This window comes from Anguilla anguilla, chromosome 2 (assembly GCF_013347855.1).
Source record: "Anguilla anguilla isolate fAngAng1 chromosome 2, fAngAng1.pri, whole genome shotgun sequence".
NCBI lineage: Eukaryota > Metazoa > Chordata > Actinopteri > Anguilliformes > Anguillidae > Anguilla > Anguilla anguilla.
In genome coordinates this window covers 55,262,332-55,282,522 of record NC_049202.1, presented here as the reverse complement: position 1 = coordinate 55,282,522, position 20,191 = coordinate 55,262,332, and the positions used below count along the sequence as shown (strand labels likewise).

The window sequence follows — 20,191 nt, the reverse complement described above, 5'->3', positions numbered from 1 at the left end:
ATCTTTGCTCAAGAATCCAATTACACCATGTGATATTAATTCTGGTATAATTACACATGAAGTGAAACATTATTGTACACTAAGGTAATGTAAAATGAATGCGAAACAAATGTGTGCCCCTGCCTAATTGGCCAATAATTTTGACTAAACCCATTATTAAATTAATGAAATTGACTTATTTTCAAGGATACAAAAAATAAAATAAGATAGGAGCCATGTTTTCTATTTATTTATTTATTTATTTATTTTTTAATTCCATTAGCTGTGCTTCAGCATTAAATGAGATTTGCTCAAGTGATTTGCTTAGGCAGAAACCCTCTGCACATTACCGCCATTCAGCCTGGAATTCTCGCTGGGCGGAATGTAGATCACCTTCATCTAAATGTGAGGACACTGTGGCCCGACACCGCAGCGCTGTGCGGCTCAGTTAGCGCAGCCTATACAGGCTCCATTAAGGCTTTCTGAAGTTAAAGATGCATTGTTTTCCCGTGTAGCACTCGCAAGTGACATAAACAAAGCTGTCAAAGCCTACTGACAAAGACGTGCGGAAAATGAAGAGAACATTTGCATAGAAGAGACAGTGATCAATGCCTCATCAAAACAACATTCTAACCATGTCAGAAATTATGTTATGGTGTTTTTGATTTTGTAAAAAAAAAAAAAAAAAAACTCAGAAATAAACCCAAAGAAATAAATAAAGCTCAAGGGTTCACCATCAAAATTATATCAGGCTATCAATCTCTTGTCTTGCCAGAACTCTTTTCCTCACTGTCATGAGGATTTGACTAATGCATCATGATGATTGTTATTCTCCCAAACCCCCCCCCCCGCACTCTAGTGGCCTTAAACTTATGCTACCCCCTGCTTATCTGCCTCAGCCAAAATCAGTTCTATGGACAGACTGCTTCCCCCATATGTGCCGCCTATACTATTCGCAAGCGGCGATGATTAGAATAGATAAACTGTGCAGCACAGCCTCTTTAGCTCAATCCTGCTTATATCTGGGTCCTCTCAGTGACAGGCCTCTTCACTCTGAGAGACCTGATCACGTTTCACTAGATTCTGCAGCTGGCAGCAGGAGTACAAACAAAAAGCTGGGTCCGAACATTAATTGCACTAAATGTATGAAGTGCCCTGGCATGTAATCAATGCTAAATGAGTTACGACATGCATTCGAACTTCCAGGTGGAAACGGTAAACATTTTTGGCCAGAGTAAGCTGACATTTTACGAAAGGCTGCACACAAATCAGGGCACCGCTGTGCGTAATGTCTTCTCCCTGAATGCCTGGACAGACAGGTCCTCATCTGCACGCTGCCCTCCGCACGCTAACCGCTGGTCTATCAGACACCGGAACTGAAATATACACCAATCAAAGCTGAGTGTGGAATGCAGATGGGTACGTTGGGAAAGGTCCAGCTGGCCACTTTGCGAGGGTCATGTAGACACATGCCTGCGCGTGAGTGAAGAAAATGAGGGCCATTGTACAGAGGTATGTCTTACGGCACCACGGGGAACACCTCGGCCCCGTGCAGGATTAACCTCTGACCTTGTGCAATTGCATCGCCTAATTTTATGTTGCTTGGAGTCTCATTTCAGGGGACAGCAGTAGAAATGCACAATGCATCTTGAAGGCCACATGAAAGCCAAGCATTTGGGCAGGGCCTCAGGAAGACAAATAACGGGCAATCAGATTAATGTGAAATCTTCTACTGTGAAAGAAATATGTTCAGACAAAGAGAGTTTGTTCAAGTACCGACGCAGAGAAATTAACACAGCACCACAACATCGGCTTGGTCAGATTAAAGACATTTGGAGCATAACCAGGATTTGTTCATCTTCTCTGTTGATGTGCAACTATCCTTGAGTCAGCTTGGAGGGCTCGATTCACAGTTAGTGTGGCCATAAAAAAAAATCATTACGCACTTCATTTTGATTCCTAGTGGTGGCCTGCACCAAAAGAGCAGAGGACCTACTTACAATGTGTACTTTTATATTTAAATGGAATAAATGGTGCCAAATGAATTTAAAAAATAATATATTCTACTCCCTGGGGAGCAGCTCAAATGTTGATCTGTAAAATAAATTCAGGCAGGGCCCACAAAGACTAATGGCATTGTAAAGCCAGCTTGTGTCGACGTGGTTACTTCCTAATAGATCAGCGCAAACAAGCTACATGACCCGTGGAGCTGCACAATGTTGTCCCCGACCAATTTTCATTAGCGTGATACCATCCTGGAAAACCCCGCGCTCAATCAGCGCAGGAAGAGGGCGGTTCTGCCCGTAAACGAATTCCTCAGAGGGCCCCATCGTGGCAGATAGCCTGTCCTTATGGCCTGGGCGTGCGGCACCGACGAGGGGAGTAAGTGCGGAGGCGACGCGAGGCGCAGCCACGACGCGGACGAACATCTGGCGCTCAGACGAAGCCCGTGGGGCTCCCCTGGGTGACCTCAGCTACTGAGACCACGCCCCCTCTCCCGCAGCAGCCCCTTTCAACTGAAACACAAAAAAGGGGCTTTTAAAACAAAACAATTACCCAGGCCGCGCGCGGGAAAACCTGCTGAGCGCAGACAGCCTGCCACGGAGACAGAGCCGGCCTTACGGGAGTCAAGCTGCAGGGAGGAGGAGGTCATTCTTTCTGTGTCGTGATTCGTGTTTTTAAATTCTGCGGGCTACTGCAGGGTGAGTTTACATTAGTAAGATGGAGCAGGACATAACATTACACCCCAGTCTAAACATGAGGAGCGGCACTGCTTTAAAGTGCAGCCCTGTTTTGCTACTCCCGTTTTTTTTTTTTTTTTCCCCCTTTGCATTCCCCACCAGCGCACCAATAATGACTTGTCTACACGACTTCACAACACCGAGATTTAAGGGAACCAAAGATGTCCCAATGTTGCTAAAGTGATTTGGTGGGATTATGGGACCATAAACACACGCTGAAAAATGACAGGCTCGGCCATACTGTGTGCCGGCCATCATATTATTTATACTGAAAACTTGTTTAATAGTGCAAAGAAACGGGGGCTGTCCACAACATCACATTATACAGCGTTTCAAAAGGAATTATTTATCACCAGGAGTTCAGTCATTTTTAAACAGGGGCTCCCTAAGCGCAGGTCAACACAGCCGCCTCAACACCACCGAATATTTCTCTTCGTCCCTCAACACGGACTCTGGAGCAGTAGGAACACGGAGGGCAGTAATGAAGAGTTATACATTTGTCCTGCTGATATCCACTCAATCCTCCTGTCCTGCTTCCATAAATCAGTTTCACATCATCTGTAAAAGCCTGCACCTTGCACTGCAAACAACATGCATATACACACACCTCACAGCACACACATGCACTCGCATACACACACACATGTATTATAATATGCGCACACACATCATCCATTTTGCAAATGCGTTTTGTGCGTATACAGTATACAAACACACATAAACGCACACACAAAATGCATTTGCACATACACACACACACACACACACACACACACACACATACACACGTGCGCGCACACACAAACACACACACGCGTGCGCACACAAACACACACACACATATATGTACACACACACACACACACACACACACACACACATATATATGCACACACACACACACACACACACACACACACACACACGCATGCGCACACAAACACACACACATATATGTACACACACACACACACACACACACACAGAGCTGTGGGAACTCTGAACAAGGGGGTGGAGAATGAAAGCGGCAGCTCACTTCAAACACTGCCTTCCTCTCTGTCTGACCTACAGGGCGGAGTGGGCCCGTGCGTGAGGAGAGGGAGGGAGGGAGCCAGGGAGGGAGGGAGAGAAAGGAGGAGAGGGAAAACAGACTTGCATAGAGACTTATAAAATCCTACGAAAATTTATTGGAATTGCTGGAATTGTAGTGTCCCTCCACTGATGTGGGGTGACCAGGGTCGCGCTGTCGAAGCAGTCTTATTTCTCCCGCTCCCTTTGACACTGTCTCTCGATTTGGGTCATAAATCCCCTCAAATCGGTCAATAACCTATAACGTTAATGTCACTGTCCTGCCATTAATTTTATAGCCTGTGTGTCCCCTCTGTATCTTAATGACCCGTGACTCGCACAAGAGCAGATGTAGCCAGCTCTGTGCTGAACTCCACTTTCCACTACAACGCTACGTCTGGTTGGCCAGGCCAAACCTGCAGGAGGCGCGGGGCGGTCCTACACATACGGCAGAGCCCTCAGGTAAAGTAAGTACGGGACACTCGTTTATTCGTTCATTTATTCATACGTTCATTAATCAATGTGGGTGATGCGATTATTGTAAAAAAACATACAGAAAAACCAGGCCTATCCAGCCCATTACTCTTGATGGTCTTGACACTTGCAGTTGTATGAGCAATTATGCCCACTGCTTAATGCATTTCGCGAGTGTTAATTTCACACTTAACCTCACTCCTTTCATGCTGCGTTCATTGATGTAGGAGGCACTTGAGAACCCTTGGCTTGACCTCACGAGTTGAGCCAGATCTTCTCTCCCCTTCAGAGAACCCAATCATGGCCGTGGCTGAGCTATCGATTGCGGGATTTATTTTGTTTTCGCGCTCAGGAATGGCGGGGGCCATATCGACGGCGAACCACCGCACTGTGGCAAACTGCCGGTGGGAAACGCCTCATCAGCATCGGCTGAGCCCCGGACAACCTGGGGCACCGCCATTCCAATTCCACGCCGCCCAGGCAGAGTCCATTAGAAAGGTGGCAGACATTAAATGGTGAGCTGGATAATGCCCCGAAGTCACACCTACAAACAGAATAGGCTAAGAGATAATGGAGCGTCTCTGTAATGACCTTTCCCTGGAGGCTGTGTGTAAACAGCGCTAATGATAGCAGGTGTGATAATACCGCGCCAGTCTCTTCCTGAGTCGGTATCTATATTCCCGAACAAAACTCGTCAGTGATTTCCCCAGAGTAGATATCCTTTTGTAGTTAAAGGAGAAATCCCTCTCCTACTCCAGTATTTAATCTTCTTATCAGGAGCACTGCGAAGATTAACCGGTGCCACGGTGAAAAACCCTGTGAGGAAAGGCAGCTCCTCAGTGGCGCGGGGAGTCACCACCACTGCGGGCTTACTCCCCGCTGCTGGTGCCAGACCGCAATTAGCCGGGCTCCAGCGCCACCCGCCTCAGGGAAACAGTTCACAAGTTCAAAAAAAAAGGCAAAGCTAACAGATCACTGAGAGACAAAGGCGGGAATCCACATTACAGATCCCCCGATTCCTGCTGTCACTGCGATCCCCTGTCAAAGCCTTTCTATGGACGAGGAGCAGCTCCGGGACCCGGTCGTGCTGGGGGGCCGGGATCAAAAGAGGGGAATTGCACCGAGCCCAGAATCAGGCAGCCAAATAAGGCTGAAAGTCTAAAATCAGCCTTTAAAAATAACTTTGTTTTTTAAATTTGTGGTACTGTAAGGGCACTTAATCTGAGTAACAGAAATACATTAATAAATAAAAGTCATTGCAAAGCGATTGCTCACATTCCAAAAAACAAAATCGCAGTCCAGCACAGGACAGAACAACAACAGCACAGGGGAATGGCTTTGCTGTAAAGACGTTGCACTTATTAAGCAAAATGACTTCTGGGAGGCTACCAGGCTGCAAGAGAGGGGTTGCCTGTAAGATAGAAATAGTCCAAAGTTATTACAGCTTTCAGGTAACAGTGTGGTGAAACAGGTTCTTAATGGGGAGAGGGGAACTACAAAAATCTTGAGAGGGCGGAGCTGGGAGAGCTAAAAAGCCTACGTGACACTCTTCCTCATTTGCGTGTCTGAGAGCGCAGATCAATTAATACATTAACAAATGATCACAAGCAGTTCATTTAGCAATATGACACCAAAGCCAATGACTTCCCGCACCAAATTACATGGCTGATCAGCGCTGCTTCCGAATGATGCCATCGCCAATGAATATGAAGAGGCTGAGCTTTCCTAAGAGAAGGCTGACCTTGCCCAGAGTACTTCTGAGGCTACAGGCACAAGCACAGCCACACACTGGAACCTTCAAAGGTTATAACTATAACTAGTAGGCTGGATCCACAGTTCCTTTATATCAATATTGGGGGCAATAAGTTTAGAGGACCTTTAACATGATAACGTGCAAGCCACTGGAAAATTAAGACAAATGGTTCTTTGGTTATTATTTTCAACGATGGCCAATTCAAATGCAGAACATTTATGTCAGGAAAAATACATGGACAAGCCTGTCATCTTTCAGGTCTGGTGGTATATGATATTTCACCAGAAAAAATAAAGATGAAATAAAAAAGGTAAAAAAAAAATAAAATAAAAAAAAAACCGCTCAGAAGTTCAGTAAAATTGAGACAAAAGCTCTAATCAGATTCCTTTTGAACTGTCACTTCTTTCCCCTCCGTCCATTTCCTATAAGCAGAAATACACATCTTCCTGGTTCCATCAGGGGAATTTAAAATGGCTGAGTCCATATTCTAGCCAATATACTGCTTTGAACAAAACATGTGCTTGCTGCTGTGCATTATATCATCTCAGTCAGGATAGGCCAAACCAGCAAAAGCCTAGAGCATCTTTGTAAACCCATAAACTATGCCCATAAACAATGCATATAAAGATGTTATCCCTTTCCATTTTTGGGCATAATTTCAATAAACAATGCACAAGAGCGTGCAACATTACTGTAAATATAATTGTAAAAATGAATTTAGCATTCAGGAAACTGGCTAGCTGTGGATATTACTATTTGATTAGTCTGGTGATAATCAAGCTGTTATATCTTTGCAAGTACAATCATCAAATGAATATCTGTGAAAAACAAAATGGGTGCTTAAATACAGATACAAGCTTCCCAGCTATGTTGTAATTCTCATTTGCTTCATTACTTTTAGTTATATTGAAAACAACCAGTTCACATGATACCCTAATTATTAGGGCAGGGACAATTCTTTTTTTTTGTGATACATTAAGTGTTGCAATTTGATACTGTGATATACCGCTGTTTTTATTTATTTCTCATTTTACTGCAGCAAAAAGTGGAAACCATATGCCTAAGGAGAAAAATATGCCAAAACCTATTACACCCCATAATAAAAAGACTTACATCAATTAATTTCAATGAAAAGGTTTACTTGTGCAAATGAGCACAATGAACACACAACAGCCTGTAAGACAGCAAAACATTCAAGAACACAGGCTCCCTTCTGCAGCTTAAATTCATTTCAATAAATAAATGATAGTGCAATTAAATTTAGGGGAAAAAACTGAAATAATGAAAATGCTGAGACTCATCCAATTCCAGCACTGCAATGTCAGCAGTTCTAGACAAACCGTAGTTGTCGGCCATCTGCAATTTCAGACGGTGCATATGTAGCATGTAACAGTTGTTTTGCATCAAATATCTTAGTTACAACAACACTAAGTCAGCTAAGCAGTTTGGCTAGCTAGCCATCTAATCCATTTGCTTCAAAACTGCAGCTATACTGTTGTAGCAAAACCGTAGCAAAACTGTTTGCATTCAATTGAGCACCTATGTGATGACACTTACTAAACACTAAATAACACAAAATAAATATGGCAGACATTTACATGATAGAAAACATGCTGTGAGACCATTTTGACACCAGATCAAACTGAATTTTAAAACTAGGTTACACAAGTGACAGTGAACCTAGTGTAACTACGGCGTGTGTCACAAGCATCTGGTTGATAGGTAGTATCTATGGTTTGGGCCATTTGCTGAAATTGTGAAATATGTTTTCCCATTGTATTACGTGACTAATTTTTATTATGGGACACAGGTGGTTGTTTTCCAGATATTAGTCTGACCTTCATGTTGCCAAGGAAATGGCATTTCTATAGCCAATACCCTGTAATTTTGAATGCGAAACATCGAACAAAAATAAGTGAATGCTCTTGTTTTGTGACCATAGCAGACAGGACAGTCCATGATGAGACGTGCGTCCGATGAGACATGTATACCGTGGAGGGTAGTCTTAAAATTATAACATAAAAATATATAACCAGCATTATAAAATGCATATATATTTAAATAAAATATAGATACTTGCCAGCATGGTGTCAATACTGCATCTCAAAAGAAAGTATCACAATACTATGCTGTATCGATCTTACTAATTATATCTTTAATAAATGTTTGTTGCAAACAAGGTTGATCTCTTGTCACCGTTTTTTGATATTTTATTTTTCTACTTCCTTCTCAGCTGAATTAAACATCACAGAGAGTCACGGATGGAGGTTTCTGGGACTTATTTTTTACTGCACTGTGTTATTACAGTTATTAGAGGGGGGTTTCAGAAACTCCACCATCTATAGTACATGTAATAATCCAGCGCTGTATTTATCCAGCGGTGTCATTTGCCAAAAATATCTGAGGGGACGCCGGTGCTACCTTAAATTTTTATTATGCTCATATTCCAGTTGTACGCTTTCCAAGTTTCAATATGACACACCCTATACCGGCGATAAACAGTGAATATATAATGTACATACTCCTGCCTCCAAAGCCACTTTTCCGTTCCCTGAATCTATCCCTGAATGAGCCGTCACAGGCTGCTCCCAGACTCCACACGCGAGGAGGTATCAGTTATATTCCAGCCTCATGTACATCATGAGCCCGCTACCGTAGAAGCATCTCTGCTTCCCTTCATATGAGCTTAATAGGTAGGCCATTAAATGTGTTTAGATATACTTATATAATCTTCCCTGGCCAGTTTTTTTCCCTACTAGTCCTTAGGGATGATGAAATACATTACAATTACATTTTAAGCATTTAGGAGATGCTCTTATCCAGAGTAACTTACATAACTTATGTACAATCCATTTATACAGCTGTGTATTCGCTGAAGTGATTCAGGTTAAGTACGTTGCTCAGGGGTACAACAGCAGTGCCGTACCTGAGAATCAACCCCAATACCTCGGAGTTTCAAGCCCAGTTTGGCAACTATTATTCTGCGATGTATTCTCCTCTGAAAAAGAATGCCATGAGTTGTTTTATATTATGCTTTACATAAATACTGCACTAACGCCAAGTCTCAGATGTAACATCACCACAGTATGTTCAGAAATGATTTGGTTGTTTCATTTCCCAGTTTATATGCCTACCCCTTGAGCGGACTTCATCACTCTCGGCGATGATGCTGCCTTCTCTCTCAAAGAGAGAGCTCAAGCACTGGCCTGGCTCACGGTGATGCATCTGTAGAGAATGACCTTACTCCTTGCTAATGCATGTAAATTAACATAATAATAATATAAATTTTAAATATATGGTTTAAAATATGTCTTGTACGCATTGCAAAGCAGTGACTGTGCTCCACAAAATACTAGTTAAATTACACACACTGAAATTGTTCACTTCGGGTGTGCCTGTTGGGAGAGCTACTGTAGATAGCTAGCTACAAATGAAAAATTCATCCCAATCTTCTGTGCTGAATGACAGTGCAGACTTTGCTAGTCGTATCTATGAATTAATGCATTGTAGTGCCTCAGTCCATCCATGGCAAGCAAAGACTACTGGAAGCAACCATGGTATAAACCTGTCAGTCACCACTTCACGAGACCCCCAACACCCAAAATTCCCCCCCCCCCCCGGTGGACGTTACTCCTCACAACAACGTCAAAGGCTTCTGAATTAAATATTCTAACATTCATTTAAAAACATGAACAACTAAAGAACGCTGCTTAAAAGCAGGCCCCTCAAAATGAATGGGCACAACAACATGGTGTTTTTCTATAGGACTGAATATAATGCCTGTCATGTCCCTTTTCAGTTCAATTTAATTTCAGTTTGATACTTAAATTAGCAATGGACAGGCGGTGGGATGTGCAGCGTGAATGCGGCCGTGGTGGCACACAAGTGGCCATTCCAAATAGGGGCGGGGTTTAGAGATACTCAGCCTCATGCTCGGCGCCAAATTTAAATGAAAAAAGACAGCACATTTTATGCTATTGTTTTTCACTGTTCTTTGCACTATTAAACTTTACACGTCATATCAGCATTACTCTATATAAAAACACTGACATTATATAATATCATGTGTCAGTAAATACATATTTTAAAATACCAACAAAAAAAAAAACTAATAAATAAAAATAAAAAATCATCTCAACCACAAGTTACCAGTAATTTTTTTGTACTGGATACTGTCCACTGCTGTAATTCCAGCATTGACAATATCTCCATTTTCATTGACAATATTCTCCAGTCGCTTTGACATTACTATTTGCTTGTATTATAGTCATGTTCTCACATTTCCTGACTTTCACACTTGAAATGAAAATGAAGATCAGACGAGCACACAACTCCTACTGTATGTTATCTGAGCAGAACTCATAGAGACTCTGCTTAATTCAGAGGGGCAAAGGAGCAGTCCTGCCCCAAATGCATAAGGCATGATTGAGAGTCAGATTGCAAGCTTGTCCTAAAGCTGTAAAATAGCTGAAAGATTGCTGAAGCTTTGTTTAGACAAGATTGCTGGCCTATGGTATGGTATATGCATTAATTTGGTCGGTATATTTGTAATTTTAACGATTTGTGGAGGCTCTGTTTAAAGTGTCCTAAAACCTAGACTTAACTTAAAACCTAATATAGTGTTTTTAAAATCAAAAGTGCCATTGCAAGCACCGAAACCACCACGGCAGCACATTTTGTCAGTCATAAATTTTGCATCATTTTAATCCATGAGCCCCTTAATTAGGCAATAAAATCCAAGCTTTCAATGAATGACTGTATAGGTTTCACTGTGTGTACAAACCCCCAAACTGTGGCATTTGTGTCTTTCTCACCCAAGGATTACAAGCATTTCTGCAGGTGCAGATGTGTCACACAGACAGTCTCTCATGGCTGTGACTGTGGTGAGGTGACATGAAGCCCAAAGGAGAGGACCAGTGACAGAGTGGCGTATATGACATATACGGGGTAAGCATGTGGATAAGAGCTGAAACTGGGTCCAGCGGCATGCTCGAGTTGAGCCCAGTACTTTACCTCTCCCATGTTACAGAGTAAAGCACTCTCCCTCAGAAAAAAGTCCCCTGCACTGCACATGATACTCAATTATTCATTTGCTTACTGACACAGAAGAGGATGGAAACATCCGCAATCCTCCTCTCTTTCCTCCTTTTTCCGAAGACAAGGAACAGCTATGATACCATCAGCCAATTCCCCTGTTTCTCCACAGTTGTACGACATGAATAATTAACACTAATGACCTCGTGCACATATGCGGAGAGAACCCAGAGTCATCATCTCTTTCTCGAACGGTGCTACTACCTCAGTGCTCCCTCCATTTTGGGGGGAAAAAAACCCCCCATTTCTCCAGGCTTTCACTTTTGGGGCTGAGGAATGTGCCGATGAGCAGAATAAATTCAGCCGCTGTAAGGTGTTTCCTGACAGTGCGGTCCCAGGAACACTCCCAGCAGAGGCCCAGCGAATCGGCGCACGTGCCCCCTCCAAATCCTCAACTGCGTACTCCACAGCGCTAAATGCCCTGCGAGTCCTCTCCTCCAGATTAGTTTAGCTCAGTGCAGATCACAACAATCGAGCGCGCGGGCCGCGGCGCCATACGGACCGGCTGGTCTCCCAGCGTGCGGCAGCGCGGCCGACAAGGTGCGCTCCGGCAGATGAGATACAGCGATGAAGGGGAATGATTAATGTGCGGCCCGCGCTATCAAAGAGGCCTGCTAGCTCAAAGATGAGAGATTGCTTTCTGACGATCATTAAATCCTGGTTGCCACATATACGAGAGAACACTTTTCATCTGCGCTCTGACAGAGAGCTCCTGCCGCTGTCTGAGACCGGCCGATGCCAGGGGGAGGCGTGTGGAAGTGCTGGGGAGGATTGGACGGCGTGCCACCTGTTTGAGGGTCTCCATGCCGAGTGGTAAAAGCACACTTCCACTGCTTTATTATTCATGGGTTTGGTGGATGCTTTTATCCAAAGCCTCCTACACTTTCTGAAACTCATTTACGAAGCTGTTTTTTCGATGGGGCAATCCAGGTAAAGTGCCATTCTCTGATTCTTGGAAGCTGGTTCTGACTCAGAATGCAAACTTGCCCACCCCTGACTGCTTTGGACCCTCTACTTGTGTTATGTCTGAATGTACCGACTTTCAACGGGTAATATTTTCTAAACCAATCATTACTCATAGGTATAGCCAGTGCGATTCAAACATTACATACACTGCAAAGGTCATTCTTTTTTAAGGAAATAGATGGATTCGAGGAAATTGCTTTAAATTGCGGTGGGTGTTTTAATGGCTGATCTGAACTACTGAGCCAGATGAATGCAGGTGAATATGCAAGTAACCACACGATTAGTACAGAACATATCTGTAAGTCTCCATCCACTCAAGAGCCTTCCCACACTCAACCGCTTTCATAAAAATGGGGAATCAGCAAGTCTTATAATAAAAGTACAGCAGCAACTCAATAAAATAAAACAGAATACAACATGATTCTAAGATTATTAAAAGTAGAACATAATAATAACAATAATAATAATAACAGTAGTAATTCTGTGTGATTTCACTGCCATCCTATAGATAAATTGTAATTCTGTGTGATTTCACTGCCACGCTATAGATAATTTGTTATATTAGCATAAGTGAAAGAGGCTTGGCAGGGTAGCATATGTGTAAATACTTGCACCAGAATGTGTCCTGTGTCCTCAACATCCCTCTCATAAAGTTCAGCTGATGCCCTCTGAGGCCAGAAACGGACAGGCCTCTGCAGAGCGTGGTCACGTGACCTGCGCGTACATCAATACAGCGCAGCTTTTCAACAATTCAGCGAAATTTGCACCTTTTCCGTTAGTTTTTTTTTTTTTTGTTAATTTTTTTTTTAGCCGAACAAAGTGAAACGTGGAGTCGCGGCGCGCAAGGTAAACCGCACGCGGTACAGGGTGCGGACAAACAGAACCGGCTGCGCGACAGAAAACGCGCCCGGCGAAAGGCTGAGGCAAAATAACTGCCGAAACCGCCGGAACTGCTGGGGGTTTGTCTGCACAACGCGATGCCCCGAGTCCACTCCCCCTCCACAACTTCGGCCACTCCAGCCGCGCAGTTGAGGAAGACCGTACCAAGGCGAGCAGGCAACCCCGCAGGGAGGAGTACTCACCCAAAAATACATCATCATTTCGGACACAGGGCAGGTGAGTGCGTGCAGGCGGAAGGCGGGGGAGAGCAGAGGGTCCGGTCTGGCCAGCGTGATCGGCGGGAGGAGAGTCCGTTAATCAATCTCTTTTAGGAGCCCTTCTTCCTCCTGGTCAGCCCCGCTCCAGAAAACCGTTTGCTCAGGCGCGACTTATTTTTCTCAGTCTCTCCACTGTTTCTGCTGTCTCCTTTTTCCCTTAATTTTTAAAAACCTCCTCTTTATTCTGCCACAGGGAAAGAGAGAGAGAAGGCTGGAAGGCGTTGTTACCTCCTCTCTTTTTCTGCTCTTACTTTCCACCCTTTCCTTCCCTCAATACTCACTTCGATTCCCTCGCCCTCTCCCTCGCTCTCTCTCTCTCTCACACACTCTCTCTCTCTCTCTCTCCCTCCCTCTGTCTCCGTTTCTTCTGCCCCTTATTGGTGAATCTTAAATCAGTCAGTACAGTACGGTGGAGTACTGGAGCTCAACTAGAGCGGGAACCGTCGGCACTTGGCAGCTGTCTCCAGCATTCCTCCACTGGAGCTGTATCCCCTCTGCAGAAAGGAGCGAGCTGCCCCGGATCCAGCAGACGGTACGGTACGATTCGAGATCCAAAGGGGGGGAAGGTGTTTCCTTTGTTGCTGCTGCTGCTGTTGCTGCTGTCAGGGGTGGCTGTTTCTCCAAAGCGGGGTGAGAAGAGCAGTTTACCTCCTGCGCCGAGATGCAGTACTTTAAGTTGTTCCAGAAACAGGAAGGGAAAAAAAAAAAAACAACACAAACAAAACAGATGTAATAAAACTCGGGAAGCAAACGAGATACTGGAGCAACAAGGAAGAGCAGATAATTTTCTTTCTCGTTCTTTTTTTCCCTCTTTTTTTCTCCCCCCACTGCAGAGGCAGAGAGCTGGTGGACGCGGGAGCGTGTGGGGAACGGGCTCGCCGGTTTCAGCCGTAGAGTGCCGTGACCAATCAGGAGGCGGTGAAATGCTGAGGGAATAGGTTGACAGGTCTGTGCGGTGGGTAGGTATGGATCATAAGGGCAGAGGAGGGACGGGAGAGGAGTTTGTGTGAGTGCGAAAATGTGTTTGTGTGTCTCGATACGCGTGTGCACTGGTGTGTTTGTGATCCAGGAGTGGATGGCTGGTACAGAAAAGGGGGTGTAGACAGGCTTGTAACATCCAGCCTGCCTCAGCAATTTTCAAACCGTATTGTCAATACGCGACTAGAGCTCTCGCTTTTAAATATTAACCCTTTGCTGGCCGCAGAGCAGGATGAGGAGTGCTAAGAGAGCAGGGAACTGCTTCGCGTCCCCGTTCCTGATCAGAGCGCAGGGTGATCTATCAGAAGGGCATTATATGTGCCAATAAGCCTGATAGGCGCACATAGGAACTAATGGAAAATTTGCAGCTTTCCTTAACAAAGAGACTGTACGCAATGTGTTCGTTGGGGCTTTTACATATTCAATTCTGACCCCCAATCAACACAAATGCATCACAAACAAGCTCTTCATTTTAGTAATGGCCAATATTTCTCCACATTGTATTTGCACCATCTCTCTCTGTGTTTGTATTAACATATAATGTGTGCATATATATCTTTTATGTCCACAAGACTCAATAGATTTACATTAGCAATCACAGAGCGAATAACGGCCTCTCTTCCCCATAAATCTGTGATGGGAAATAAAAATGAAATGCACTTCTCCGGCAACTCGGATTAAGGAAAACATTTTATCAAATACTGAAGTCTATTTCAGGTCCTCGTCATAAATAACTAAAAGAGAGAAAGCACCACAGGCTGGAGCTAATGCGTGGGGCACCAGGGGCTTTCATAGATTAAAAAAGTAGAGGAGAGAAACAAGTTCAGAAGCCATTTTAACCTCACATAATCATTCTGTCTGCTTTAAAGGGACCCCCAGCCCTCAATTACCAATGCGAGAGAAAATAAAAAGGAAATTGGTACAAGAGGCACACGGAGCATCTGGCCGAGCCGGGCTTTTTCCCTTTCCCTTTTGCTCCTGTGCTTTCCACCATCATTCCTCCCCAGCATTCTCTGCAACATCAATCCAGGAGGCCGTGGGTACGGCTTGTTCAGGTTAACCACCGTGCGGGAGGCTGCCCCGAGAGGCGTCATTTTCCATTACAGAGAAGAGAACCTTCTTTTTTAAAATGAAAAAGAGAGCCAAAGTAAAAAGACATAAATTTGTTATGCTCCGTGTCGTGTTCTCTTCCCCCATTTCAGGATCTTTTCTTCAATATTTAATCCCGCTGATGCGCGGCGGGGGTGTCTGCGGGCCGAGGCCCGCGTCTCCCAGTCTAGCCGGATCTTCTCACCGGCTCTCAGCCCCACCGAGGCGGCGTCACCGAGCCCTCGCCCGGCCCGCTCGCCCCCTACGAGCCGCCAGAGAAGGCCGCCGTGGGGAGGGGCTCGCCCGAAGACCATTTCTGCGGCTGCGTTCCGCCAGCACGTGCGGCTAATTACCCACCTTTGATAGGAGGAGGTGCAAAACGAGCTCTGGTAAGCCTCCGGTGAGCTAGAACGTTAGCGGTTAGCGTGGCCCGATGCTAAAAATGCTGATGGAGGAACGTGGCCAAGCCCGTGCCTGTCCTCGGTCATTCCCCTGTAAGACTGGGTCTGGCTTCAGTCCTTGCCTCTTGGCAAATACTGTCACATGATCAAGGAAAAATAAAAAAAAAAGCTTCTTTAAATGGGCCAGGCTGGATAGAGGTAGGACAGGGGGATATTCTCCAGACCCATGGAGAGCAGGGTCTTCCTCTGGCCTCTCTTAATTAGGAGATACTGTTGGCAAGCGGCAGGTGAACACATCTGGGACACCATATTGGCAGAAAACACAGTGGGCCTTGGAAATAACGCAAGCTCTCCGCATTTTATTTATTTCATTCTTAAAAGGACCAATCGGGTATGATTATGTGTTTTGGTAGCTACCCAGTAGTGCAAAAAGCACAGTTAAACAAGCACAGCATAGATCTTTACAGCTTACCCACAAGAGGGAAGCACATTCGTTACAATGGCTAATTGGTTAAATTCAAGGTTCTCCGCCACAATTTCAATTATTCTGTCTACTATTTAAAAGACAAACAATACTGGAAATGACCTGTCAAACAAAACGGGGGGAAAAAAACGATACGTTTGGTACGATACACGTGCTGCATAACAAAGGGTCTTATCAATCCAAACGCCTGTTTATTTTTCGGTACGTGTGTTTGACCTGTCCTTGGTGCGCTCCCCCCCAGTCCCCCCCCCGCCCCTGGCGGCGGTAACGAGGGGGTATGTAGTAATGAAGAGGGGGTTTGTCTGCGTGTGTGGACAGCGCTCGGGAGCCCAGCCCGGCGGAGAGCGTGATTACAGCCCCGCTGCTGTCAGGAGGGAGCTGGGGAAGTGTACACAGCGCCCCTCGTAACGAGCCCGCATTCTTCTAACCCAACTGCACACGGCGACGTTACATCACCATCTCAACCGCACAGGCCCGCAGACAGCTGCAGCGCAACACAGCCGCCACGCAGGGCCGGCTCCTCATTAGTGTGCTCGCTGATTACGTCAAGCGTTAAGTTCTTCACTCGGGCTACAGCGCCACGTTCCTAGGCAACAGTGTATTTTTAGTTTATCGCTATTTATTTGTATTTTTTCTAGACAAACGGTTATTCTTTTTTAGATAAACAGGAAATGAATCCTCGGACTTCCTCGTCAGAAACAGGCGCCCTTATGGGGCTGCCGTGGAGAGGTCCTGGCTCCGCCCATCGGTCACACGTTGGGCAGAGTTCATGGAGGGGAGAGCGTGCTCACTTTCTGATTCGCTCATCTTTCTTGTAGTATTTACATTTACATTAGGACTTGGAGATGCAAGAAAACAAATTAAAAAACAAATACCCTCCTTCAGTCAAGAAATAACATTTGTTTGGTGCTATGTAAGCCAAGGTCCCTCTCTCCACCACCCGACCCCCCGTCCCCTTAACCATATGGTGGAAAAAAATTGTGAATTCTTGATGATTAGCACCATTTTGAGGCCTTGTAAGCCACAATGACTATTATTCTATTTTTAAAGTTTTAAGCAATTCAATTCATTTATTCATAAATAGTGCATACGTGCATACACACATGCACTGGCACGCTATTTCTCATTCCATGGAAAAGAACAGATCAGATATGGAATACCATCTTTTTTTCAATGAACAAAACAGCTTTTTAAATATTAAAATGAGAACCACAGCAGTGACAGCTGTTGGCTTTGATGGCTCTGTCATTTCCTCCTCTTTCAAAGGCTACACCTCAACAGCTGCGCCGTGTTATGAATCATGCAACATGTGGTGTGTGTGTGTACTTGCGTGCTGGTATTTTTAGAAATAAAAAAAAACTGAAATAATTCTAAGACATCTAAAGTGCTGACACTTTGGATCGGTTAGATGTAAGAAACCTGTGATTGAGGTTGAACATACTTATAAGGTGAGGAATTAGAGACTTTTCTTTTTCCTTTTCAGTAAATGTTATTTCCATGGCGATTCCAAGCGACACGAACGGCAGTGCAGGTAGACCTTCTTATTTATGTACGCCACGACTTTTCAAAATTACTTATTGAACAAGGAGCAGTTACATATGCATGACATTACAATGAAAACGCTGAATCAATAAATGATGTTTTGCATTTTTAAAATTATAATGTCCACAGTAATTTATTTGCTTGACTCCTGATGCCCTTTAGGTTCTGAGATTGCATCTGGGTCTATTGCCAGCACCAGAATTCTGCCTGCCACAATTAGACATAGACACCACATCAACATTTATTAATTCTTAATAACACTGAAATGTGTAATTAGGCACTGACATGTGGTAAGATTATAGTGTTTAATTAAAATGTAATTATGAGCAACTCATTTTCAACCAGTTTGTGCACATGCATCTAAATTCAATGCATTATTTAGAGAGTTTTTTTGTCTGAAAGACTCATTCAGTGGGAATGAGCAGGCTTGTGAGACACAGTGTGATCTTTATCCGCTGGATTTCGGATGAGACGATAAGACTGGCCACACCCCTCACACCGCCTCTCCACTGCCTAACACCTGCAGCAGTGCCGTTAAGGACCCGCTTAACGTCCTCACCCGCGTTCAGCCCAGCTTCCTCACTTACGTTCTCAGAGCCTTTATTCCACAGTCCAAGGGGCGAGATGAAAAGCTGCAAACAAAGCGACCGACTGGGCATTCTCTGCGCTGCGTCGATGTACACGGAGGATGCCGGCCAAATCACAGACGCCAAAAACGGAGCTCAAAGCAAACAATGAAAACACACCAGCAACCGCTGTCCCGGCAGAGACCGTCTGACGGGATCATCTCAGCTCGGCTCGGCTCGGCTCGGCTCGGCTCGGCTCGGCTCGGAACGGCGCAGAAAGCCGGAGGCGCTAAAGTACGGTAAGTTCACCCAGAAGCCCACGGTACTCACCAGTCTCGTGACGAGGGGCACCCCAAAATGCCAGAAGTGATCGTTCAGCAGCCCACTGTACACCACGTTTCCAAAGAGAGCAATGGTTCCAGATTTGCACAACCCGTTTCCTGGCTTGCTTTCTGCAGGTGAGACAAAGAGGAAAAGAGAGCGCGTCAAAACTAGGGAGGGAGAAACTCGGCATCTTGGTGAGTCGAGCGAGCTCGGAGTCAAACTGCCTCTGGACCGCTGGGAAGAGTCGCAAAATTCAAAAATGTACACATCAGTCAAAACACAGTATCATTTTCAAATACGCTGAAAGGAGAGGCGTTCACAGCTCATCATGATGTACTAAACTGCAGCTGAATCATCCTGGACCAACACGGGCAAACACGGCCAACACAAACAGACACCAAAACAAGCACTTCTCCACTCGGTGAATAATTCCACAGCGGGACCGGAGCAGAATTAAAGCAGGCCTGGAGTTTGGGCGAGTGGAGAGGTGGTCTGTGACAATCCCGAGCAGGGCCTGTCTGCTCTTTGATTGCGCCGTCCCCCGAGTGAAACTGGCCGGCGCTTTCGGGGCCTGGCGGTTGATCACAGCCGCCGGTCGGCCTTGCCTTCGGCCGCGCGCACAACAAAGCCGCCGGGCGAGCGGCTCCTCTCTCCCTCCGGCGCCGGCCAGCCTGGCTGCGCCACGCGTACCTGCCGCCGCCGCCGCCGGCCTTCAGACGACAACCCCCCCCCCCCCCCCCCCCCACGCCACGACACCAGCACGGGCCGCCGGCTCGGCCCGCTGGAGAAATCAGAACCCGGCATCTCTGATCCCGATACGGCACACTGGAAACCAGGCGAGGCGCTTCGCTCCAGGAACGCCACGCCGCGCCTCTCCCGCTCCACCTGCAGGCGGCGCCACGCCTCGAACCGCAGGGCAACGGCAAGACACAACGGCCATCGCGTCCAGCAAAGCAAAGATTTAAAAAATAAAATAAATAGAAATATTTTTAAATAAATTATTATTAAAAAAAGCGCACTGTGCTCTGGAACAAAAGGAAGGTGGCGTGTGCGAGACCGGCAGTGGTGAGCAACGCGTTCATTACTGAAAAACAAAAGTGAGAAGCCCCATTAAAATGTCACTCGTGCTCTTTGTGGCCGCGGCGCGGCGCGTGTATTACTGTTATTAATGGGGCTGGCGTGAGGGCACTGCTACGGCTTGATTGTTTATGGCTGCTGCTATCCGCAGTCTCTTCGGGCATGACTGGGAAGCCCTGGGTTCACAGTCAATGAGCTCCTACTGCTGATATCATTTCAAATTACTAGATGAATATTAATTGGAAAGGCCTGGCTCCAGTGAATTGGAGCAGCGAAATTACACGCTGATACACCATCAAGCCACGTCCATCCCCCCACCGAGCGTGACACGTGCGGGCAGTTTGGATTCAAAAATAACACCATTTTACTCTAATTAGGGGTGAATAAAATGGCAGGCTTTTTTTTCACGTTTCTTTTCAGGTTTAATGGAACGGGAGGGTGGGCTTATTGCAAGCCAGCAGACAGTAAGCAGCTGAGCGCGTTTCTTTTCGGCAACAT

The 20,191-nt window shown here is 45.5% G+C and overlaps 1 protein-coding gene across 8 annotated transcripts in view; it reads right to left on the bottom strand.

Moving 5' to 3' along the window:
* Positions 1-20,191, bottom strand: part of rbfox3a (RNA binding fox-1 homolog 3a) — a 401,085-nt gene that overhangs the window by 139,656 nt on the left and 241,238 nt on the right. For 6 of the 8 annotated variants that reach the window (XM_035404691.1, XM_035404684.1, XM_035404692.1 and 3 more), the window contains one exon: positions 18,623-18,744. In XM_035404691.1, coding sequence (XP_035260582.1) covers positions 18,623-18,744 — 122 coding nt within the window. Of the gene's footprint in view, positions 1-13,157; positions 13,902-18,622; positions 18,745-20,191 lie in introns of all 8 variants that reach the window. The other 2 variants (XM_035404693.1, XM_035404694.1) reach the window with 1 other exon arrangement.